Source organism: Thalassophryne amazonica, chromosome 7 (genome assembly GCF_902500255.1).
Source record: "Thalassophryne amazonica chromosome 7, fThaAma1.1, whole genome shotgun sequence".
Classification (NCBI taxonomy): Eukaryota; Metazoa; Chordata; class Actinopteri; order Batrachoidiformes; family Batrachoididae; genus Thalassophryne; species Thalassophryne amazonica.
Genome location: NC_047109.1, coordinates 77,746,292 through 77,772,697, shown reverse-complemented (window position 1 = coordinate 77,772,697; position 26,406 = coordinate 77,746,292). Strand labels below are relative to the sequence as shown.

The window sequence follows — 26,406 nt, the reverse complement described above, 5'->3', positions numbered from 1 at the left end:
TTGCCACAGCAAACCCAAGGTGGATCTGCATGCTGATTTGGCACAAGTTTTACGTTGGATGCCTGTCCTAGCACTACTCCACTTTACAGGGAGAAATGGGGAGGGTTTGAACTGGGAACCTTCCGCACTAAAACCCAGCACACTAATCACTTGGCCAACATCCCTGCTTAGACTCTACACAAGTATGTAAAGTATGTTAAATTAAAAAAAAGTCCAAGTGCAGATTTAAACAAAGCCGTATGTTGGAGAGTTTTATTGACTGAAGTCTGCAACCTTCAGCCAAACTGCAAAAAAAAATAAAAATAAATAAATAAATAAATAAATAAATATATATATATATATATATATATATATATATATATATATATATATATATATAGAATAAAAAATATATATAATTTTAAAAATAGAGCTTTACCAGTCCATCATGCATCTGGCTCATTACGAAGTAAAACTCTGCTGATGTGGTCAACAGCAGTACAGCGAGGCCTTATGCAACCATTTCAAAACTCCAGCAAACCTTAAGGTATTGTCTTACACCGCTTCAAGTTTATTAGCTGACTCCAACTCAACAAGTGAAGTGGTACTTGCTGAATTCACCACAAGATGGAGCCAATAACAAGAACCATGACGACGTCAGATTGACCCATCACGTTTATTTCTTTTTAAAAATCACCAACAAAAGTGGAAACAAAGTGCCAAGCATTTTGAAATAAGTTACATTTTAAAGTATTATGTCTTATACAAGAATTCACTGTGACACAAATCCTCAACCATTATCCAGGATCAAACTGTGAATTCATGCTGGACAAGGTTTCTCATTACTTATATGATCCACAACATTTGTGTTATCCATTTACACTCCTCTTTCATTCCATTAAAAACCTGACCTCTTAATCAATAACAAAAAGCGGTTTGCTTTTACTTTTCTGTCATAAGTTGTCCCTTTTTCACCTCCCTTTTCTCCAACTGAGGTCTTCACTGGCTGGGGCTCCTTTCCCCTCCTCTCACTGCACTCATCAAATGACTTTTGTAGGTTTTACTGAGCCCAGTCATCCAGAATTTGAGCAGCCTGATATTGTCCTCTTCACCAGGTCCCATGGTACCTAAGAGGGCCAGAACCTTCTGAGTGTCCTCCTTCCCACGGCCGTCCACCTTGGAGAACTTGAACAGCACTTTGACTTTGCTGAAAGAGAGACAATGATAATGGTTATGAAACGGTGTGCACGCATTACTAAGTTTTCATGAAGAATGAATGAACGTTACTCACTTCATCCACTCCTCCTTCAAACACAACAGGCAGTGAGACACCACGTCCACAGACAAGTTCTCATTAGAGAGGGCCACCTCAAGCTTGTTTAATAACGTAGGACCTGGGAAAGGAGGTCAACAGCTTAGTCAGTCGACTGATAGGAGCCCAACTGTGAATATTCACCCTCACCATACTGATACATTTTAAAACTGCAATATTTGTATAATGAATGCCACATAAATATATTTTATTATAAGTCAGATTCATATCCAATTACTTATTATTTCTTTGCAGAAATTGTTTTCACAAAGGGTCATAGTCTAGTGATTGTGGTTGTCATAATAACTAATTTTGCTTTCATCATAATTTAAACAGTTGAAATTTGTTTTGTTTTTAAAAATCCTTAAAAATTACCCATGTAAAATGGCAATCTTTAGGGTTTGAACTGGTGGTCAAACAAATTCACACAATTTGAAACTGTGACGATTTCCTTAAGAGCTTTCTGACATTTTTTAAACTATGCCATCAACTGTAAAAAATTATCAATAAATTCATCAGTCATGAAAGCAATCACTAAGTGAAGACCATGTCGCAAGAAACAAGAAATAATGTCGGTGAAACAAGCCCAAAATAAGCAAATTAAGGGCATCCAGTGTACAAGTAAAACTTGTACCAAATCAACATACAGATCCACTTCAGATCTGCTGCGGTGACCTTGAATAAAAAGGGAGAAGCCAAAAGAAAGTACTTTCATGAAGATAAACTGATTAAAATCTGATGCACCAGATCAATAATAAATAAATAAAGCAACATTACATTCCCTATGTAATATCCCATAGATGTTTCTGTCACCTGTTGCAGATGATGGACGTTATAACCAGGTGTGGCTGTTAGTGACAGAGACATCAGTTTCACACAAAAACATACTAAATCAGAGAAGTAAACCAGTATTTTCTGTTTGTTTCAAAGTGCACAGTGGATATACTGTAAAACTCTAACATTCATAGCTCCACACAACCCCCAGAAAGGATTTTCTATGATTTTAGCTATAAAAGAGTGAAGTATGGAGTGAATGGTATCAGTGAGATATGGATCATTTCAACACAGAAATGTACTAAATTGGAGAACTAGTTATTTCCTGACTGTTTCACACCAGAAACAGCAGTTATGTTTTAAACTTCAAATAATTCCACACAACCATATCGAAGGATTTTTTATGAATGCAGCTGAAACTTCTTCCTTGTCTTTCCGTTTCTCTCAATAGACATATAGGTAGTTTTGAAATTGCATGTAGCTTGAAACAAGCTTGTCTGTTAAGTTTTGTTCATTTCTAAAGTCTAAGTGTGGTGGCCGCTGTTTACCAATGAGTTAATAAGTAAAAGAGGCCAACGTTAAAAATAAGCAATCTGGAAAAAATGGATGAAAACAGAGGATAGGGTTATGATGTACGGCCAAAGATGCATGCTTTTGTGCTTTAGATAAGAAATGCAACATATATTATTGGCACTATAAAAAGCAACTGTTTCTAATTTCAGACGGGTGTGGGTGCTTACCTCTGTCTGTAGGCTGCATGTTGGCACTGCTGATGGTGAACTGATAAAATGAGGAGATATCATCTTCAAGAACAGCTGAGTTCTGACAATTTCTCTCTGTGCTGACATCAACCAGCACTGAAAACTCTACAGGAAAAATAAATAAATTATTATAACCTGTGGCATGGAATTTTAATATTTACTGGCTAAAAAAAATGTTAGCTGTTTCTAGACATTCCTACACAGTCATGGTTTGAATGCGGAGACCATGCTGTACCTGAGGAGCTGACGTGGGCTGGGATTGGCACATCCGGCCTAAGGCCCAGGAAGTTGCATTTATAAGCCTCCTCATACTGGCCACTGTATGGAACAGAACGCACACAGCCTACTGGGAGCAAAGACTGATGGGACACAGAACAGAGACTGAAATGATGGAAATGGCCATTTACCGTCTCTATAATAATTTCAAATCTATGACTGTTTGCTGAGCAGTAACACAGCTCCCCACCCCCCAAAAATTGCATTATGCTACATGTAGCATTTTTATGCCACAAAAAGGACATTTTCAGTAGTCTAGCCACATTCATCACAAAGAGGAGCCATATTTGTTTTTGCTGTTGGGTTTTCCCCTGATGTCATTGGGAATTCCCAGGTTTCTTTATTCCCCAGATTGGCTAACATCTCCACAAACAGGTTGTCGACTTAAACCTAACACAGTGGTCTCTCTTTCATTCTGACATACTAGTGCAGCGGACAACTGAAAAAAATCTTTCAAATGGTGATGCAGGCACCAAATTTGGCACAAATACACCTTAGACATTAACCTCTTGAAAAGGGAGAGTGTCCACTTGAATTTTCAATAGGCAGCCAAGTAGGGGTCAGTTGAAGAATTACACAGGAGTAAAAATGAAAAGATGCTCCAATCATATTGAAAACTATACTACATTATTTGTCTGATCACGGGGATTCCTTTTTTTTTTTTATTATCTTTTTGTTTGAAAAAGGCAACATCACAGTTACATTCTGCATTTACAATTACAGTTAGTCTTTTTTCGGTTTTACACACTGTAAAACAAGCAAATTAAGAACAGTAATAAAGATGAACATTGTATCAGAACCAAGCACTCACAGTCATGGAACATTCATTAGAAAAGGGAAATAAAATGGCGATCAACATGAGAAATTCCTGGAGGAGTCACGTAAATTCTGCATGGGTAGGAGATATGAAGACGATCCATTTGTTCCAAATTTCATAGAAATGGTCCTTTTGAATTCTCAGAGAGTATGTTCATTTTTCCACTCTATAAATTTCCAATATAGCTTGAAACCAGTTTTCTAACTTTGGAGGTGCCGGGTTCAACCAATTTCTCGTAATTGCTTTCTTACTGGCTGCTAAAAGGGCCTGTAACAGTATAACATCTCTCCTCCTTTGTATTGTTGACACAAGACCCAAGTACAAATGTTTGAAATCACTGGTCACTTGAGTTTTAAACACTGAAGTTAACACCTTATGAACGTCAACCCAATATTGCTTCAGTTTGGGGCAGTCCCAGAATATGTGGTAATGGTTTGCTTCTGTTGAGCCACATTGTCTCCAACACACAGGGTTTGTATCTTTATATTTGCCCTGGTAGAGTGACCTAAAATATCTAATTACATTTTTCCAACAGTGTTCCCTCCACATCAGGGAGTTGGTGGAGGACCACTGGAAGCGGCATGCTTTCTCCCAGTCTTCTGTAGTTATGTTCATTCCTGCTTCATGTTCTCATTTGTCCTTTATGTGTAAAGTGCTCCTATTTTTGGCCTGAAGCAACACATTATACAATCGACACACAGCTTTGCTTACAGATTTAGTGTATGACAACCTTAAAATCCTGAAAAAGTCCATTTCAACTGGTGTCAGATTTGTAACCCTACAATTCTTAGTAAAATATGCATGCATCTGGAGGAACATGAAAAAATCTGACTTACCCGGTGAGTGTTTAGATTTTAAACTCTGAAAACTTCGCAGTGTGTTCTTATGAGTGAAGGAAAGAAATACTGTTAATCCAATCTTTGTCCATGATTGAAATCTTTTATCTGTTTTATTAGATTGGAAATCCGTGTCATAGGCACAACATCTAAATATTTTTAACATGTTGCTGATCTCACAGGTCTTGACCACTTTCTGCCATATTTTTAGTGTGTGATTAATCCAGAAATTCAACCCTGCAAGTTGATCTGTTAGGACCTTGTCTGCGATTGCAGCCTGCAGGGGGAAATTTGATGTTATGCCAGTTGTTTTTCATTTGGCATCAAAATCCTGACTGCACCAGTGTAACATAGGAATTAATTGTGAGGCATAGTAATAAAAGCTTAAATTTGGTAGTGATGCTCCCCTTCTTCTTATCTAGTTGTAGGACCGTAAAGTGAATTCTTGGTTTCCTACCCTGCCAAATGAAACAGGAGATACATTTATCCCATTCCCTGAATTGTGTATCATCCACCTCAACCGGCAAGGTCCTAAAAACATACAATAGATGTGGCAATATATTCATTTTTACTGCATTTATCCTTGCTTTCAAATTCCATCTACATAAGTCTGTTTTTATTGTTGAAGATAGTGGTCCATAATTTATTTAAGCTAATTTCAAAAGATCCTTTGTCAAAATGATTCCCAGATACTTCAATGAGTCCACTTCCCAATTAAGATCAAATTTGTCACATAACGACTTGGGAACAAAGTCATCACCTGCGCTTTTGTCACATTTAATCTGTAGCCTAACAGATTCCCAAAATTAGATAGTACGGCCATCATTTCAGAAAATGAATTTTCAGGCTCCCCTATAAAGACTATTACATCACCAGGAAATGAATTTTCAGGCTCCCCTATAAAGACTATTACGTCACTTGCAAGCATTGCCACTTTTTGCTTATCTCCCGCCACCGAAATTCCTTTAATCACCTCATTCTGTCTTATTAATTGGCCCAGAGGCTCTATAAAGAGGCCAAAAAGAAGAGGGTAAATTGGGCATCCCTGCCTCGCACCTCTCTCCAAGACAAATGAGTCTGAGAGATCTCCATTTATCTTATTTCAGGCCCTCGGTTAATTATATAAGTTTTTTATTATCGTTACAAAATTGTCTTCAAATCCAAATCTTGCTAGTCCACCTAACAGAGTCAAAAGTCTTTTCAGCATCTAGCCCTACTATTAAAGCCTTAGTCTTTGTCTTAGTCAATTGTTCTATTACATGTAGTGTCCTCCTGATATTGTCCAAAGTCTGTCTCCATTGAACTGATCACAAAGATTCCAAAAAAGGTATAGTGTAGACTATCTGTGACTGAATGTTATGGGGTTAAAACAACAAGAATGGTGACAAAGGTCAATTTCAGTTTGTACAGGGGTCAAAAGTTATAGGTCCTCAAATTTTAGAAAATATTAATGCAAATTACTGGTTGAGTTAATTGGGTTTAAAAAGGAATAGTTTGCATCATGTGTAATGCTTAGGTATCATGTTACGGGGTAGCATATGTCACATATCATAGATGTTTAGGGCTTCTTCACACATAACACGATTGAAGCCAACTAGCGCACGAAGGAGGAATTGCATGGCATTCGTGAAAAATCGGAGCTGCCTCTAAGGCCTAGTACACCTGTTGCTACAACTATTCGCGCACACCAGCGGTTAAAGACAGAGTGCCCTGTGAGAGCCCATTCGATCCCTCTTCTAGCAGGTGTTGGCCAAATTCCAGGTGACACACACGAACATCCAACACCACTTGCTGGACACTTAGAAAATGTGAAGCCATTAACACTGTCACCATGAAAACAGTGAGCACGTGACCACTGTCGAGCTGGCATTTGTCTAAGTGCCCCCACAACTGTGGAGTTGCCAAGCAACATACATGTGGTCCGCCAGACTGTCGGCTCCCCCCTCAATACACGTGCTGTGCGTGTATCGCGCTTGTTGTGCCCCCCCCGCAACACATGTGGCGGGCATACTTGCATGACATGCTGATATGTATGTACAGATGGGGAGTGCCCAGCCACGTCTGAGTGCACACAGCACAGCAAGCCGCCGTTCAGCTGATCGCTGGCCAGAGACTCACTGACAGCTGTAAATGACGGCTCAGTGCGCACAACGTGTAACATTTAAAAAACAGAGACCACAGCCAGCGCGCCAACAGTGCAACAAATATGCCACTTTCAGTCACGTATCACCAAAAATATGCCGTAACAAATGCAGTTTTGTCAGTTATTACAGCGCTTTTTTCACAGTAACTAAAGACTTTATCTTTGTCTACATTGTCTAATTTCTCTTTTTTTTTTAAATACGTTTATCTCCTTGTTGATTTTAGGCATTTTACTCTCATGTTATAGGACAGCGATGGTAGCGCAGTGGTAAAGTTTCCATCTGTTAATCAGAGCTTTTGTAAACGGCAGGTTCGAATCCCACGAGCGGCATGTATTTTTTGTTTCTACACAGCAGCGTGCGATGTGGTTCCACACATTCCAGCTGCTTTTTATTTGTTTGTTGCTTTTCCACAGCAGCTGCGCGATGTGGTTCCACACTGCTGCTCACACTGTGTTCCCGTTCCGACGGTTTCGTGCACGCGCATCAGCATGCATGAAACCGTCGGAGCGGGATTGTTTATGCCTGCCCGACCATATGTCCCTCCCAACGTCGGCTTGATGTTTTCATGCGGACCCGGCGCCACGGGGTGGCGTTTGGGGGCGACGCCCCCTCACGTCATCAACCTTGCCCCCTCGGATGTGAGAGCTATCAAAAATAAAAATAAAAAAAGAAAGAAAAAGAAATACTGGAAAATATAGCGCCTCGCAGTTTAGCGGATTTTTTTAGTCCAATTTTGCATGCTTTTTTTTTTTAAACAGCGCATTGTGCTCTGCATCCTCATCAAGCAGGCCAGTGTTCTGTCGAGATGACAGGACACCTGTTGCGGCACCGCGAAGAGAGAGCACGCGCATTGTGTTCTGCGTGTCTGTTTATAAGAATCTTCTCGCCCAGAAGAAAAAAGAGCACCAACAACTACCCATAACTGTGTTCTTCACTCAGAAAAAGACACCTGCAGCAAGGTGTGAGTGGAAAAAGGCGCGACAGTGGCGCGGTGCCAGGACGAAGAGGCGCGATCAGAGGAACTGTGAAATACTGGTCAGTCACTATTAATAATTTCTTATGTGTCCAACCTTGTAGGTTGATCGTTAAAATTAAATTCGTTAGTTCTAAAAGCCATCATAATTATTTATAGGAAACCGTTCTATTTTTATTTCTCAAACAAATGTTTGGGCCTGAAAACAGTTTGGTCTTATTTTTCTACTAAGGTTTGAACTTTGAGAGTGTTTACACACGAGAGAAAAGTGAGAAAATGTTAATGCCTGTTTGAGAAAAGTGTATAAAGTGTGTAGTGAGGGGTTTTACAGCCTTAAAACGTCTATAATAATTGTAAAAAATAAGGCTGACTACTTCATGGATTTTGCCTATTGCGGGCTATTTTTAGAACGTAACTCCCGTGACAAACGAGGGACCACTGCATATCTACATGAAAGGTTTATGTGGGGTTAATTTACTGTCTCGTGTCATTTCTCAGATCAGTTATTGGTTTGGTTTTGTGGTATGCAGGAGATCACTTGACCGAGGGTCTATACGTTCAAATAATAATTAAAAAATACTGTCATCACTCTTTACTCTTAGTCAGTCTCTTACAACGGTGTAGCCTAAATACACGAGCTTTCTAGGAGCGCACCCAATTCATTACGCACGCTCAGAGGCAGGTACCCTCCGGTGCGCACTTTTGTGTGTGTGTGTGGGGGGGGGGAAGCGACCCCGCCCCCTATGATAAACTCATCGCCCCCTTAATATTTTTTTTCTGGCGCCGGGCCTGTTTTCATGGTTCGCTCATTCGGGCTGTTTCGTCGTGATTCGCCCTGATTCCTACTTATTTGTGCTATGTGTGAAGGGGCCTTTAATCTTTACTTCTCAACACACTTAAAACTATTCCATTTATTATTCTTATCAGCTCAACCAATAACTTTAATTTGTAACCCTGTACAAATTGTAATTGACCTTTCTCACCATTTTTGCCATTTTTTTTTTACTCGATAACTCCATAGAATTCAGTCATAGTTGGTCCACACCTACCTGAAATTTTTATGATAAGACAAATAACATGGAATATCTTTCAATATGATTGGAGCATTTTAAAATTTTGATCCCTATGTAATTCTTCAATTGACACCTATCTGGCCACCTATTGTAAATTTAAGTGGACACTTTTCAAAAGAGTAATGTCTAAGGAGTATTTATGCCAAATTTGGTGCTTGCATCACCATTTGAAGAATTCCTCTGTAAATATTCTCTTATCTGCTGTGCTATACTATGTTCATTTAAATCCAGGTGATGGGTGTCAATGTGCTAGTTTACAATATACCTTATGAAACTTTGTACAGTTTAGTCAAGGGACTGAATTCCATAAGCAGATTTATTTAGAAAATTTAACACTTTGCTTTAGTTATATTTACCCACATCACATTAGGATTATCTCTCTTAACATTTCAAAAAAGGGGGCATAGTGATCTTGCAAAGTACCTTCAGTACTGTAAAAGCTGAGTGGATGAGGCCAGGGTCTGCTCCTCTCCATATGACCTGATTTCCCATGAGCACGTGCCATGCTAACTGACGGAACTCCACAGCCCCAAGGACCTACAGAGCAAATCAGATTGTACAACCGCTCACTCATACGAGTCGAGTTGGAATTATCATTGCTTAAAGCCTACTGAATACCACTAAAGAGTAGTCAGCATGTAATGCTAAACCAAACAATGCAGAAAAGTATTTCATCTTTATTCTTAAACATCTTCATTAATCTGCTAATTTCACATTATGAACCCATAAGGTACTAAGGGTTACCTGTCTCAAGTGTCTCAGTGACCTAAACTTTGGGCCAGGCAGGTCTTCTAATTTGGATTCATCACACAGGAAGTTGAGGCTTAGCTTACTCTCAGATTGCTGCCGTTCTGATTTAGAGCAGGTACCTTCTGCAGCCTCCCAGCAGCTCATTTCCTCTTCTTGTTCTTTTTGAAACACAGAATAATGACCAAATTATTTAAGAACTTGTTCATGAATGGGGGAAGGGGAAGGGGAGGAGGTGATTTCCACAGGAAATTCTGAGAATTGGCTCAGCATCATCTATATAGTATGATGTGCACATGTCTTTCAACCTCGATTTCCAAAACAACACTGAAAAGTCCCTTCTGACCCATGGATAACGTCATAGCAATACTAACAGCTTACGTACAAAGGTGATGATTAATAGTTTTAGTTGTGATGACATACTACATTAATTAAAATCACTGAGGAGCAAAATGTAGCACAAAAGGTAATATGACTTTGGCAGCTCATATCATATATAATCAAGTCCAGAGATAGTTGTAGTTGTAGTCCAGAGGTAACATTTATTTTTGTCTCTGTATACCACTACAATGGAGCTGTGATGTGCGTACAGTGTAGAATTTTAGCATTAATTCAAGGGATTTGTCAAAAATATCACATTTAACATTTAGAAATTACAGGACCCCCCATTTTTAGAGGCCATAAGTAACTGCAGAAACTAAATACCGTATTATCATATAAGTTGCATTCGTTTTTACTAGTTTGAGTGGTCCTGCGACTTATACTCTGAAAAACTGAGTTTGTTATTCATCATAATAATTACAGTAACTATTTATAAAGGATTTTCACAGGAATCAAAGCACTAAACAAAATAAACTTCAATAATAAAAGAATAAATGCCAATAATAAGAAATACACTTCAGTAATGCAAAACAATCCCAAATGAATGAGCTGATAATACTGAAAAAGGTACAACATATGCTTTGGAAAATACCGTACAAGTATTACTGTGAATACAAATCATCACTTTTACAGCCAGTTTAACTCAGCCACATGGGTTGTGCAGCCAGTACATTCTGAGTGCCAGTCCCAAGCCCGGATAAATGAAGAGGGTTGCGTCAGGAAGGGCATCTGGCGTAAAACAAGCCAACCCAACTATGCAGACTAAGAATCGAATTTCCATACCAGATCGGTCACAGCCCGGGTTAACAACGTCCGCCACCGGTGCTGTTGCCCAACAGGGTGCCGGTGGAAATTGGGCTACTGCTGGGCGAAGACGACGAAGAAGAAGAGGAGAACGTTTCCACAAACAGCAGGAGAAGAAGAAAACTAGAAGGGTGGAAATGAGAGTGGGGACTTTGAATGTTGGTAGTATGACTGGTAAAGGGAGAGAGCTGGCTGATATGATGGAGAGGAGAAAGGTAGACATATTATGTGTGCAAGAGACCAAGTGGAAGGGAAGTAAGAGCAGGAGCATCGGCGGTGGGTACAAGTTGTTGTACCATGGTGAGGACAGGAAGAGAAATGGTGTTGGGGTCATTTTAAAGAACAGCATGTTAAAAGTGTGTTGGAGGTTAAGCGAGTGTCTGACAGGGTGATGAGTGTGAAGTTGGAAATTGAAGGGGTGATGATGAATATCATCAGTGTATATGCCCCACAGGTAGGTTGTGAGATGAAGGAGAAAGAAGATTTCTGGAGTGCGTTAGATGAGGTGGTGAAGAGTGTGTCCAAGCATGAAAGAGTGGTGATAGGAGTGGACTTCAATGGGCATGTTGGTGAAGGGAACAGACGTGATGAGGAAGTAATGGGTAGATATGGTATCAAGGATAGGAATGGGGAAGGACAGATGGTAGCTGATTTTGCAAAAGGATGGAAATGGCTGTGGTGAATACCTACTTTAAGAAAAGGGAGGAGCACAGGGTAACATATAAGAGTGGAGGAAGGTGCACACAGGTGGACTACATTCTTTATAGGAGATGCAAGCTAAAAGAAATCAGAGACTGTAAGGTGGTGGCAGGAGAGAGTGTTGTTAGACAGCATAGGATGGTTGTCTGTAGGAAGACTTTAGAGGTAAAGAAGAAGAAGAGAGTGAGAGCTCAACAAAGGATCAGATGGTGGAAGCTGAAGGAGTAAGACTGTTGTATGAAATTTAGCGAGCAGGTGAGAGAAGCACTGGTTGGAAGGGAAGCAATTTTGGACAACTGGAAAAGTACTGCAGATGTGGTGAGGGAGACAGCTAGGACAGTACTGGGTATGACATCTGGACAGTGGAAGGAAGACAAGAAGACTTGGTGGTGGAATGAAGAGATACAGGAAAGCATAAGGAGAAAGAGGTTGGAGAAAAAGTTTTGGGATAGTTGGAGAGATAAAGAAAGTAGACAGGAGTACAAGGAGATGCGGTGTAAGGTGAAAAGAGAAGTAAAAGGACGTAGTAAAGTAAAGTGAAAAGGACTTGTACCGATTGGCCAGAGAAAGGGACAGAGCTGGAAAGGATGTGCAGCAGGTTAGGGTGGTAAAAGATGCACATGGTAATGTGCTGACAAGTGAGGAGTGTGTGCTGAGAAGGTGGAGGGACTATTTTTGGGAGCTGATGAATGAAGAAAATGAGTGAGAGAAAAGGCTGGATGATGTGGTGAGAGTAATTCAGGAAATCCAAGAGATTAGTAAGGAAGAAGTGAGGGCTGCTATGAAGAGGATGAAGAGTGGAAAGGCAGTTGGTCCAGATGACATTCCAGTGGAGGCATGGAAATGTCTAGGAGAGATGGCAGTAGAGTTTCTAACCAGATTGTTTAATAAAATCTTGGAAAGTGAGAGGATGCCTGAGGAGTGGAGACGAAGTGTGCTGGTTCCTATTTTCAAGAACAACGGTGATGTGCAGAGGCATAAAGTTGATCAGCCACAGCATGAAGTTATGGGAAAGAGTAGTAGAAGCTATGCTTAGAAAACAGGTGAAGATCTGTGAGCAACAATATGGTTTCATGCCGAGAAAGAGCACTACAGATGCAATGTTTGCTCTGAGAATGCTGTTGGAGAAGTACAGAGAAGGCCAGAAAGAGTTACACTGTGTGTTTGTGGACTTAGAAAAAGCTTATGATAGGGTGCCAAGAGAAGAGCTGTGGTATTGTATGAGGAAGTCTGGAGTGGCAGAGAAGTATGTTAGGGTAGTGCAGGACATGTACAAGAATAGTGTGACAGCGGTGAGATGCACAGTCGGAATGACAGACTCATTCAAGATGGAGGTGGGATTACACCAAGGATCAGCTCTGAGTCCTTTCTTGTTTGCAGTGGTGATGGACACGTTGATGGATGAGATCAGACAGGAGTCTCCATGGACTATGATGTTTGCAGATGACATTGTGATCTGTAGTGAGAGTAGAGAGCAAGTTGAGTCTAGTCTGGAGAGGTGGCGATATGCTTTGGAGAGAAGGGGAATGAAAGTCAGTAGAAGCACGACTGAGTACGTGTGTGTGAATGGGAGGGAGCCTAGTGGAATAGTGCAGTTACAATGAGTAGAAGTGGTGAAAGTAGATGAGTTTAAATATTTGGGGTCAACTGTTCAAAGTAATGTAGAGTGTGGTAGAGAGGTGAAGAAGAGAGTGCAGGCAGGGTGGAGTGGGTGGAGAAAGATAGCAGGAGTGATTTGAGACAGAAGAATATCAGCAAGAGTGAAGGGGAAAGTTTACAAGACAGTAGTGAGACCAGCTATGTTGTACGGCTTAGAGACGGTGGCACTAACAAAAAGACAGGAGGCAGAGCTGGAGGTGGCAGATCTGAAGATGTTGAGATTCTCTTTGGGAGTGACAAGAATGGACAAGATTAGGAATGAACATATCAGAGGGACAGCTCAGGTGGGACGTTTGGAGACAAAGTCAGAGAGGTGAGATTGAGATGGTTTGGACATGTGCAGAGGAGGGACCCAGGGTATATAGGGAGAAGGATGCTGTGGATGGAGCCACCAGGCAGGAGGAGAAGAGGGAGGCCAAAGAGGAGGTTCATGGATGTGCTGAGGGAGGACATGCAGGTGGTTGGTGTGACAGAGGAAGATACAGAGGACAGGGTGAGATGGAAACGATTGATCTGCTATGGCGACCCCTAACGGGAACAGCCGAAAGACAAAGAAGAAGACTTTTACAGCCAGTTTTCCTTAGACAAGTCAGAGGATGGACACATAAACATTTCAAAGTCACTGACTTGTCTTGGACTTCCATTGCCTCAATCATGAAAATAAAAATTCTATATAGTCATCATTCCTAAATGGTTACTGTAATATTTTTGTTCAGGTCAGGTCTGGGAGCATCCGCTGGTGTCATGGATAGTTACATCCACCACAGTGAATCCTCAATAGCAACTACCCAGGCAGACAATCACTCCATCTTCACCCCCTCGTCCCACCCTTTGGATGTGTCAAGAGTGGGACATCCACCCTTGACATTGCATGTTTCCAGTAGCTGAAAGTAGCCCTGACTTGTTCAGCATGTCTCTCTTGTAGCCATTGGTCTACCTTTGTGGTCAGTGGTACCACCTCAAGGAAATCGTCAGGAATATCAATTGGAGCAAGATGATCCTTAATAGGTTCTGAAGGTCCATCCAAAAAGGTATCTCAAAAAGCGGCCATATTCCGTCCACTGTCATTTGTCAATGTATGAAACCAGATGGCATAGTCGAGGACATGGCCATCCCAGTGGTGAGCACTTGGACCATCTGGCAAATGGGAAACTGTGAATCCCACTCATCCACCAGCCACTCTCGGTCATGTCCAGTGAGATGGCTGATGATGAAGGCTACCTGAGAGGCGTCAAATGGAGGAAGGATGTGCACAATGTTTAATCACCACTGTCGCATTGGAGGGAGTGTCCCCACTGCTGGAAACAGGAATTTGGATGGCGCTGCTGCTTGGAACTCAGTCATGTGACACAAGTCCAGGACTGCTTGCTGAACAGATTGCTGGCCAGTCAACAGTGTTTGCTGTACACCTAGTGCTTCTTGGCTTGCCTGGAGTTCTTGTAGCTGCAAAAACATACAGTCAGGCTGCTGTTTCTGCTCTTGAAAGTAGCATTCTTGCGCTTGAACGATGCCTTAACTGAATCGTTCCGTGCAGGGTCCAATGTGGCCAGAAGGTATTGTAAGGGAGGATGTCTGGAGGTCCCTTAGCAAGGAGCCATTCTGGTATCTGGGCAAAACAGTCTTTATTTGTTGTCAAATGGCAGGCAGAGATCTGGGAACATACACTCAACAAAAATATAAACGCAACACTTTTGGTTTTGCTCCCATTTTGTATGAGATGAACTCAAAGATCTAAAACTTTTTCCACATACACAATATCACCATTTCCCTCAAATATTGTTCACAAACCAGTCTAAATCTGTGATAGTGAGCACTTCTCCTTTGCTGAGATAATCCATCCCACCTCACAGGTGTGCCATATCAAGATGCTGATTAGACACCATGATTAGTGCACAGGTGTGCCTTAGACTGTCCACAATAAAAGGCCACTCTGAAAGGTGCAGTTTTGTTTTATTGGGGGGGATACCAGTCAGTATCTGGTGTGACCACCATTTGCCTCATGCAGTGCAACACATCTCCTTCGCATAGAGTTGATCAGGTTGTCAATTGTGGCCTGTGGAATGTTGGTCCACTCCTCTTCAATGGCTGTGCGAAGTTGCTGGATATTGGCAGGAACTGGTACACGCTGTCATATACGCCGGTCCAGAGCATCCCAAACATGCTCAATGAGTGACATGTCTGGTGAGTATGCCGGCCATGCAAGAACTGGCACATTTTCAGCTTCCAAGAATTGTGTACAGATCCTTGCAACATGGGGCCGTGCATTATCCTGCTGCAACATGAGGTGATGTTCTTGGATGTATGGCACAACAATGGGCCTCAGGATTTCGTCAGGGTATCTCTGTGCATTCAAAATGCCATCAATAAAATGCACCTGTGTTCTTCGTCCATAACAGACGCCTGCCCATACTATAACCCCACCGCCACCATGGGCCACTCGATCCACAACACTGACATCAGAAAACCGCTCACCCACACGACGCCACACACGCTGTCTGCCATCTGCCCTGAACAGTATGAATCGGGATTCATCCGTGAAGAGAACACCTCTCCAACGTGCCAAATGCCAGCGAATGTGAGCATTTGCCCACTCAAGTCGGTTACGACAACGAACTGGAGTCAGGTCGAGACCCCGATGAGGACGACAAGCATGCAGATGAGCTTCCCTGAGACGGTTTCTGACAGTCTGTGCAGAAATTCTTTGGTTATGCAAACCGATTGTTTCAGCAGCTGTCCGAGTGGCTGGTCTCAGACGATCTTGGAGGTGAACATGCTGGATGTGGAGGTCCTGGGCTGGTGTGGTTACACGTGGTCTGCGGTTGTGAGGCTGGTTGAATGTACTGCCAAATTCTCTGAAATGCCTTTGGAGACGGCTTATGGTAGAAAAATGAACATTCAATACATGAGCAACAGCTTTGGTTGACATTCCTGCTGTCAGCATGCCAATTGCACGCTCCCTCAAATCTTGCGACATCTGTGGCATTGTACTGTGTGATAAAACTACACCTTTCAGAGTGGCCTTTTATTGTGGGCAGTCTAAGGCACACCTGTGCACTAATCATGGTGTCTAATCAGCATCTTGATATGGCACACCTGTGAGGTGGGATGGATTATCTCAGCAAAGGAGAAGTGCTCACTATCACAGATTTAGACTGGTTTGTGAACAATATTTAAGGGAAATGGTGATATTGTGTATGTGGAAGAAGTTTTAGATGTTTGAGTTCATCTCATACAAAATGGGAGCAAAACCAAAAGTGTTACGTTTATATTTTTGTTGAGTGTAGTTTAATCAATCCATGTAGTGATCAGAGGTAATTCAGAAAAATGGTCTTACAAATTCCTCATTCAGCTTGAACTTTATCTCTGTTGTTTTGAAAGTACTTTGAGACAATTTATTATTTACTATTTCAGTAACATGCCAGACACTCACATGAATTGCATAGCTGCATAAAGCTTGGAATATTCTCTTTCAGGCAGTGTCATTATTTTTCCACATAGTCATTGTCACTTTCCACACACATATGCCAACTCTGGACAATTTATTGCATCCCACTGGTGAATAAATTGGGTGTCATCTCTGGGCACCGCTGATGCACAGCTGCTTGCACCTCTGCATCATGAGTGCAATGGCATTCTTTCAGCTTGGGAAAAAGGAAAAGTATGGTGGTATGTACCTGTATGGCAAGTGTGATACAATCTTGTAAAATTTGAACCACTGCAATGCATCCCGTGTTTGTCGAACTGTGTGTGTAGACGAGCATTGTCATGCTGAAAAACTGAGTGTTTTCCAGGACAAACTTGCTTTATGCATGTGAGCAGCTTTTGCAAAGTGTGCACATATTGGTCAGAGTTGACAGTGTTACTGTGTGCATTGGTGGCTGTTGTGGGGCATTTGCTATGGGTGTAGTCAAGCAGATTCATCGTGGCTGCTTTTTCACTATTCACAGTCTTTGCCCACCTCCCAACTGTACTGACATCCACACAGGCGCCGCCACAGACAACACTAATTCGTCAATGAATGTCCACAAATACATAACCCTCCATCATGAGGAATTCAGTAACTGCACGTAGTTCCAACTGCATGTCTATGGATGCTTATATTACATCTAAGGTGATTCTGCTCATTCCTGAAATTGCAGGTGAAAACTGTTTGGTGTAGTGATAGTCAATAAGTAAAGGATTATTCTCATACCAGTTTCACTTTGATATCTAGCTTGTTAGTGAACTAATCCTGTTGGAGGTAAATCTTTTCAGCTGACCACAGCTCTTTGGTCAATGAAAAATGTGTTTAAATGTGCTTTATAAATAGAATTTAATTACTTACTTACTTATACATAAGGTCAAAGGCCATGTGATAAATCGATCATATTAACTCTTTAAGGATATTTGTTCACAAGCGCAGATGAACACAGTGCCATTCTAACGCAAATGTTATGACCACTGATGAATTATTACTGTATTTCTTTAGTTATACAATAATACAATTTATGACTAACTTTTGCCAGTTAAAACAGAAACTGTTTGTTTAGATATAACACATATAAGGTACATTATGTTGCGGGGCCATCTGTTCATGGGGTTTTATTTGGGTTTGTGTCATGTCTGTCCTCCGTGGGTCGGGCCTCCGAGTCTTGTGTGTTCGTATGCACCTATCGTTTTGTCTGTGTGTGTGTTCCAGTCCTGTGCACCTGTGGTCTGACTGTCTGTGTCTGTGTGTGTGTGTGGGGCACCTGTTGCCCTGTCTCCTGCGTGTATGTTCATTACCTCCACCCATTCTCCTTGTCTGGTGTGTCTGACGTCTGCTTTGTGTATTCATCTGTTTATTCTTAGTTCCTTGTTGGTTTTGTCGTATTCTAGGTTTATTATGTATTTGGTTTTGATTTTGATGTATGTTATTTATGGGTCATTTTCACTGTATTTTCATCCGTGATTGTCTTTTATTTGTTGTGTGGACTTTGTTCTAGTTTGTGGTTCGGGTTGTGTGTTGTTAGGTAATGTTCTACTCAGGCTCAGTGAATCAGCCTGTTTTTGTCTAGCCATACTGTCGCCGTACAGCCTGAGAAAGTGAAACAGATTTTCACAGAAGATTCCATAGAACTCTGCTGGCACACTGGGGAAATACATGATGTCTGCTAGCTTTTAGAAGGGACCCCCCCCCCCAAAAAAAACCCAATGAGCCAAGAAATACTGAATCACTGCCCTTTTACTTTCATAAGCTCTGTGTCCCTTGACGGATCTTGGTTTTCTACTTTAGCACTACACTGACATGTCTGAACAGATTCTTCAGTATCTGAGTGAATACATATGTGTACTATAGTATGGTTAAAATGAGGGTGTCTAGTAAGGCATAATGTCACTACCTGTCTGTCGCTCTATAAGCACTAGTGTGTCTTCAGTGGGGGCCCCCTCCAGCAACTTCTCTGTCAGACGGCTTCCACAGGCTTTCAGCAGCCTGGGGACAAAAAGCAACATATCAGCATGTCCAGGTGTGTAATTACTGCTCCTACCTTATGAGAAAAGACAAGAGCATACATGTCACAGTGCGACTGACTTTACATCAGCTCACCAGCTAAAGGAGGTGTGCAGGCTGGCCCAGAGGTTAGGGTGCTGGGTAAGAGAGGTTAGGGACCGGGCTGCATTACCGCTCCTTTGGTGTGGAAAAACTGGGGAAAAGACACTGTTCATCCTCACTGCTCGCTGGGGACACACTCCTTGCTCATTGTCGAATACCTGAAGCGGAACATGGTGGCAGGAAATGTCAGTATGCACAGTTCTGACATTGGAACAGATGTGTGTTCATGTGTGTGCTCTACCTTCAGAGCTGTACTTTGCAGGCTTTGTATAGTAAGTTGAAGGTGGCGCAAGAGGAAAGGCCATGAGTTGATAAGGTAGATTCTGTCCATGGCTACCATGACAATACTGTACCAACGCTGGAAGCCCCGGGCCAGGCTGTCTTTGATAAAGAATGTGTGCGAGAACACAAAACCATGTTGCTCATCTCCAAAGAAAATCGGTCCTTCTCGGCCTGGACAAACCTAAATAGAAAGACAAACCACAGAAGCAGTTTTTGGGAACATTCAGCACTTCCAGTTACAATAATGTGTGATTCACATATGAAATGCATGATTACCTCACAGCTAAGACTGCGCACACAGGCCTGTCGGACCACGCTGAAAAGCTGTTGCTGTCTGGGATGCTGGTGACTCAAGAAACGTATTCCGGTTTCATCGTCAATGCTCACAAAGCCTGGGTGAGATGCAGGTAGAGATCGACATCCCTAAGAAGCAAAGAAAGGTTGAACTCATTTAAAGATCAGAAATAGAACATATTGAAAAAGAAATGTCTATAGGTCTAGATCTGGGAAAACTCCCACCCAGTCTTATGTCAGTACTGTTTCCATTTTCATGTACAGTGTCCACGATTCAATTCAATTATTTCATTTATATCGCGCCAAATCACAACAAAGTTGCCTCAAGGCACTTCACATAAGTAAGTTCTAACCTTACCAACCAAGCAAGCACACAGGCGACAGTGGTAAGGAAAAACTCCCCCTGATGATCTGAGGAAGAAACCTCAAGCAGACCAGACTCAAAGGGGTGACACTGATATAGCCCATATTTAGGGTAGGTCTCAATGTATTGGTAGCTGATTCTAGTTCACATATTGCTTTGTCAGTTTATGTCAACTCTGTGGAATGTGTGCAGCAAGCATAAAATGTGTCCCGCTATTGTAAAATGGGTCCAGCAACCGTAAGTGCTGGCAGTATGTGGTAGAGGTCTGAGCCGAGTTCAGACTTACAGAGCATACTATGAGGTCTGTTAGAAAACTATCCGACCTTTTTTATTTTTTTTAAAAACTATATGGATTTGAATCGTGCGCTTGCATCAACCAAGCTTGAACCTTCGTACGTATGCGTGAGTTTTTTCACGCCTGTCGGTTGCATCATTTGCCTGTGGGCAGGCTTTGAGTGAGCACTGGTCCAGCCCCCTCGTTGGATTTTCATTGTCAGGAAAATGGCTGAGCGATTGGAGCAGCGCCGAATGAAATTTTTCCAGAAACTGTGAGAGACAGCCAGGTGGAAACCATTCTGAAAATTCAGATGGCTTTCGGTGAAGATACTCTGGGCGTCACACAGATTAAGGATCATTACAACCGGATTAAAGACGGCGCGCCGCGCTCCGAGCGGCCATCGACAGGCTGAAACGACTAGATCATTTCCAAAGTGAACGCTGTGTTGATCCGCGGACCCGGCGCCACAAGGGGGCGTTTGGGGGCGACGCCCCCTCACGTCATCAACCTCGCCCCCTCGGATGTGAGAGTTATAAAAAATAAAAAGAAAAAAGAAAGAAAAAGAAATACTGGAAAATATAGCGTCTCGCAGTTTCGCGGATTTTTTTTAGCATGCTTTTTTTTTTTTTTTTAACAGCGCATTGTGCCCTGCATCCTCATCAAGCAGGCCGGTGACACCTGTTGCGGCACCGCGAAGGGAGAGTACGCGCATTGTGTTCTGCGTGTGTTTATAAGAATCTTCTCGCCCAGAAGAAAAAAAGCGCCAACAACTACCCATAACTGTGTTCTTCACTCGGAAAAAGACACCTGCAGCGAGGTGGGAGTGGAAAAAGGCGCGACAGTGGCGTGGCGCCAGGATGAAGAGGCGCGATCAGTGGAACTGTGAAACACTGGTCAGTAACTATTAATAATTTCTTATGTGTCCAACCTCGTAGGTTGATCGTTAAAATTAAATTCGTTAGTTCTAAAAGCCATCATAATTATTTATAGGAAAACATTCTATTTTTATTTCTCAAACAAATGTTTGGGCCTGAAAACAGGTTGGTCTTATTTTTCTACTAAGGTTTGAACTTTGAGAGTGTTTACACACGAGAGAAAAGTGAGAAAATGCTAATGCCTGTTTGAGAAAAGTGTATAAAGTGTGTAGTGAGGGGTTTTACAGCCTTAAAACGTCTATAATTGTAAAAAATAACGCTGACTACTTCGCGGATTTCGCCTATTGCGGGCTATTTTTAGAACGTAACTCCCGTGATAAATGAGGGACCACTGTATATCTACATGAAAGGTTTATCTTTGACCCGCCGTGTGACTGTCATGCCCAATTGCACTGTGTTTGTGCTTGTGATGGAGGGCTGTATGTGGGGTTAATCTACTGTCTCATGTCGTTTCTCAGATCAGTTGTTGGTTTGGTTTTGTGGTATGCAGGAGATCACTTGACCGAGGGTCTATACGTTCAAATAATATTTAAAAAATACTGTCATCACTCTTTACTCTTACTCAGTCAGTCTCTTACAACGGTGTAGCCTAAATACACAAGCTTTCTAGTAGCGCACCCAATTCATTACGCACGCTCAGAGGCAGGTCCCCTCCGGTGCGCACTTTTTTTTGGGGGGGGGGGTGACCCCGCCCCCTGTGATAAACTCATCGCCCCCCTTAATATTTTTTTTCTGGTGCCGGGCCTGTTGATCCGGGACATCGTCTAATTACCAGAGAAATTGTGGAAGAGGTGTACATCAGCACTTTTGCAGCACATTCCACTGTTACAGGAGATTTTGTAATGAAAGACGTGCGGAGGAATTTGCGCGTCGGCACGGAGCCGCAATGGCGCACAACAAAAAGCACGTCCGTGTTGGAAGTCTCACAGGACAAGTTGTGACATGGTCAGGTCTGGCAGCATGCACTGGTACCACACCTCTCCACATCCACCACAGTACAGAAGTGCCCTGGGGCTTAGATGGCAATCATACAGGCATATAACCTGTCCATCCCCACCTCCTGAAAGCAGCCATCCATCTGCTGCATCCAAGTGCAACATGGGAGTGCCCCTTGGGCTTTTTCAGTTGCTAGGGTCCTAAGGCATCTACACGCTGGATCATGCCAATGGAAGCACACAACATGGCCTAAGTATCATAGTTAACATTTCCTCACAATGCCAGTAGTATGCCTCATCTGAGTCTCCCCAAGTAGGCTAATTGTTCAACACAAAACTATTCCAACAGTACCCAAGGGTCCTCTGAAGAGTACCAAAGACATCTAGTTGTCATCTTAGGCCACTGGTTAGCATCCAAGTCTCACAACTGTACAGCAAGACAGGAAGTACCAAAATTCTAAAGACTGGGCCCTTCATTCTCCTGGAAAGGTACCGGCATCACCAAATACCTTTGTACAGGGAGCTGTTGACTCTGTAAGCTCCGTTCACGTGTTGTTCAATCTCAATGGCTCAGAACCCAGAAACATGAACCCCATTCCAGAGACAAACTAATCTGTCTATAAGTCTGAAACTTTCACTGCATACAGCTACACCTCTAGTGGCTAAGTGCAGAAACTCAATGAAATCCTGGATCTTAGTCATGATCCAGAACAACTGCATATCCAGACACCCTGGCTCCTCACTCACCACAGACCTGTTGCTGCTCTTTTAAGCTCTGCCGCAATACATTATTGAGCTGTAGGTGTGCTCATCATTCTGGCTCTATTCCGATCCACAAATTTTAAATTTAGCCTTAGGCATGCTGCATTTTGCTTTGAGCCATGTTGGATCACAACTCAGATCCCATTTACATTTGGACCCAGCCTCTGTTTTTGATCATTTAGAAAATAAAGTATGTACATTCAGGTTTCGATAGGACAACTTCAGGGTCAAATATAGCTCAATCCCAAAGTTTTGAATCTGCGAGAACCTGTCGATGGGGTGTAGAAGGAGAAAAGGAAGGATGACAAAGAAAAAAATCAGCAGAAATATTTGATAACAGTTTACATTTTATCACTATGTTTTTGTTTTCCTCCGCTCACCTCACACATTTCTCCTCTCTGAGTGGCTGAGCTGTTGGCCCTCATTGTGAGTCCTTCACCCTCCCGGTCACCATCCCCTGATGCCGAAGCACCTGCCTGAGGTGAAGGAGAAAGGGATGGAGGGTGCAGTGCCTCTGTGCAGAACAAAGTCCGTGGGCCATGGAGCTCACAGAAGTGACAGAGAGCAACCAGAGCATTCATCTAATAGGGAAGACACAAAGTTTTTTTCAGCTGTTAACCAAGATGTACACGTATGAATTACACATGAACATAAACAAATACATATATCATCAGCAGCAGGAGAGGAGGAAAAGTCATTAGTCTGGAAGTAGGAGTCAGGACTTTGAATGTTAGCAGTATGAATGGTAAAGGGAGACAGCTGGAAGATATGATGGAGAGAAGAAAGGTAGACATACTATATGGTGTGTTCAAGAGACTAAGTAGAATGGAAGTAAGGCCAGGAGCACATGAGGTGGGTTTAAACAGTTGTATCATGGTGTGGATGGGAGCAGAACTGGTGTTGGGTCATTCCAAAGGTAAAGTACAGGGTGGGCCAATAAAATGTTACCACTTTTTGATCGTACACCACTTTTTGAAATGAGAACTTACTCGAAAATGTTATTTACAGACTTGTAACAGAAGCATCAAATTAACATTTGATACCAAAGGTTTCCCACTTTGTCGCTTGTTTTCCGCACAGTTCAATAATTGATGACATGTTCAATTCATGCTCCTCTTCTTTGGATTACAGCTGCAACACGCACACTGAAGTTTATGATGACATTGCCACACATCTCAAGAGGGATTCTCTGAATTTCCTGACGGATGTTGGTCTTCAGGGTCTCAATGCTCTGTGGGTTGTTGTAGTACACTCTCTAATTGAACGAATTAAAAAAGTAGTAACATTTTATTGGCCCACCCTGTATATTAAAAGTGTGTTGAAGGTTAAGCAAGTGTCTAACAGGGTAATGAGTGTAAAGTTAAAAATTGAAGGGATGATGATGAATGTCATCAGTACATATGCTTCAGTGGTAGGTTGTGAAATGAAAGGGAAAGAAGATTTCTGGAGTGAGTTAGATGAGGTGGTGGAGAGTGAACCCAAGCAAGAAAGCGTAGTGACTGGAGAGGACTTCAATAGGCAGAGGTGAAGAGGAAGTAATGGGTAGATATGGTATCAAGGACAGGAATGTTGAAGGGCAGATGGTGGTTGATTTTGCAAAAAAGGATGGAAATGACTGTCTTAAATACTTGAATAATTGGAAAAGTACTGCTGATGTGGTGAGGGAGACAGCTAGGAATGTACTGAGTGTGACATCTGGACAGTGGAAGGAAGACAAGGAGACATGGGGGAGGTGATGGTCTAGTGGTTAAAGTGTTGGACTTGAGACCTCGGTTCAAATCCAAGCCTGACCGGAAAATCACTAAGGGCTCTTGGGCAAGGCCCGTAATTCCCTAGTTGCTCCCGGTGTGTAGTGGGCGTATTGTATATGGCAGCAGCCTAACATTGGGGTGATGAATGTGAGGCATTGATGTGTAAAGTGCTTTGCGCGTCTGATGCAGATGGAAAAGCGCTATATAAATGCAGTCCATTTACCATTTGGTGGTGGAATGAAGGTGTGCAGGAGGTTGGCGAAAAACAACTGAGATAGTCAAAGAGATGATGAAAGTAAACGAGTTCAAGAAGATGTGGTGTAAGGTGAAAAGAGAAGTGGCAAAGGCTAGAAGAAGAACAAAGGGCCTTTATTGTCATTGTACATGCATACAACAAAATTTGTCCTCTCATAATCATAACCCAACCACTAGGAGCAGTGAGCAGCCATGATCTGGTGCCTGGGGACCAACTCCAGATGTAGAGACGATCCCTTGGTCAGGGGCAGTGAAAGGAGCAGACCTTAAATAAGCATGTTTTTGACTGTGGGAAAAAAACAGAGTGCCCAGAGGAAACCCATGCAGACAGAAGTGATCCCACAACATTCTTGCTGTGAGGCAACAGTGCTAACCACTACCCACCATGCCCTTTCCTTAGCCACTAAGTGAGCTGTATATGAAGGTCAACAATAAGGAAGGCGAAAAGGACTTGTAGCAATTGGCCAGACAGTGGGACTGAGCTGGAAAGGATGTGCAACAGGTAACAGTGATAAAGGATGCAGATAGTAATGCTGACAAGCGAGGAGAGTGTGTTGAGAAGGTGGAGGGAGTATTTTGAGAAGTGATTAATGAAGATAATGAGAGAGAGAAGGCTGGTTGATGTGGAGAAAGTAAATCAGGAAGTGCAAGGGATTAGAGGCAGTTGGTCCAGTGAAGGCATGCAAAAGCTTAGGAGAGATGGCAGTGTAGTTTTTAAACCAGTGTGCTTTTTCCAGTGTTTTAAGAACAATGTTGACCTGCAGAGGTGCAGTAAGTACAGAGGCATAAAGTTGATCAGCAGCAGCATGACGTTATGGGATAAAGTAGTGGAAGTGAAGATCTGCCAGCAGCAAGAGCAAATGTTTGCTCTGAGAGTACTCATGGAGCAGTAGAGAGAAGGCCAGAATGAGCTACAAAATGAAGGGAAAGGGCAAAGGGGGAGTATTGGCATTGGGCCTTAGGATTTTTTTTTTGTTGTTGTTGCTTTTGTTTTCTTGGAATGGCCCACTCAAGACAGATTTCAATCAATCAATAAACATTTACTCGTGTATCCCTTTACAGGAGCCAGATGGTGTCCAAAGTGCTTAACAGTAAAATCAAGGAATAAAAATTCACTAGAATAAAAGCAAACATGATTTTCAAGACATACGAGTATTCAGTAACCTGGATGTGCTCATGTATTCATCCCCGTACGTGTCTAAAGAAAACTGTCTGTAAAGGTGATTATTCGTATAAAAAAACAGTCAAATACTTATATCTACTTAATTAGTTATGGGCTCTGAAAATATCTTCAGTTTCATTTCAGCTCCTCTGTGGTTACGTCGACGAGGCAAAATTACAAAAAATGTCACTGTGCAAATACTTATGGATCTGACTGCATGTTTAACATAATTATAGTGCAGGTCTATCGTTAAAACACGATTATTATAGTTGATAATCTTACCTTCAGCCAAAAGCACCAAATGACCAGTGCTAAATGATGCTTCACAAAAACATAAACATTCACTCGGCGCTGTGCTGGAATGATCTAAGCAACATTATTCTGATACAAAGACGCAAAACAAATTTACAAATGTCAATTTAACTTGAAAATTGAACATTCTTAGTGTCGCAATTAGAGCTTTTATGAACTTTTGTTGTATTTTCCTTGTGTTCAGCGGCGACATGGACGATCACGTGACTCCGAGTCACGCGCCCTACAGCGATGATGCATCCGCTAGGCTACACCACTTCATCTTAATAT

General features: G+C 42.1%; 1 protein-coding gene across 1 annotated transcript; it reads right to left on the bottom strand.

Moving 5' to 3' along the window:
- Positions 1-959: 959 nt before the first annotated feature.
- On the bottom strand, positions 960-26,375 carry flcn (folliculin). The gene is made up of 12 exons (XM_034174639.1): positions 26,107-26,375; positions 23,037-23,237; positions 19,366-19,512; positions 19,049-19,270; positions 18,802-18,965; positions 18,596-18,687; positions 9,690-9,853; positions 9,369-9,482; positions 3,062-3,185; positions 2,806-2,931; positions 1,271-1,373; positions 960-1,186 (listed from the first exon to the last, which is right to left on the bottom strand). Exons 2-12 carry the CDS (start codon positions 23,235-23,237, stop codon positions 979-981), a joined length of 1,665 nt encoding a protein of 554 aa, XP_034030530.1. The 5' UTR covers positions 26,107-26,375; the 3' UTR covers positions 960-978.
- Positions 26,376-26,406: the final 31 nt, after the last annotated feature.

Bases quoted from the DNA above. Each gene is read 5' to 3' on its own strand.
- flcn (XM_034174639.1), bottom strand. From the start codon at position 23,237: ATGAATGCTCTGGTTGCTCTCTGTCACTTCTGTGAGCTCCATGGCCCA. The intron at 3,186-9,368 runs GTACTTTGCAAG...GTGTCCCATCAG, and splicing joins CAGCTTTTACAGTACTGAAG to TCTTTGCTCCCAGTAGGCTG. The intron at 1,187-1,270 runs GTGAGTAACGTT...TCTCTCTTTCAG, and splicing joins TTGAAGGAGGAGTGGATGAA to CAAAGTCAAAGTGCTGTTCA.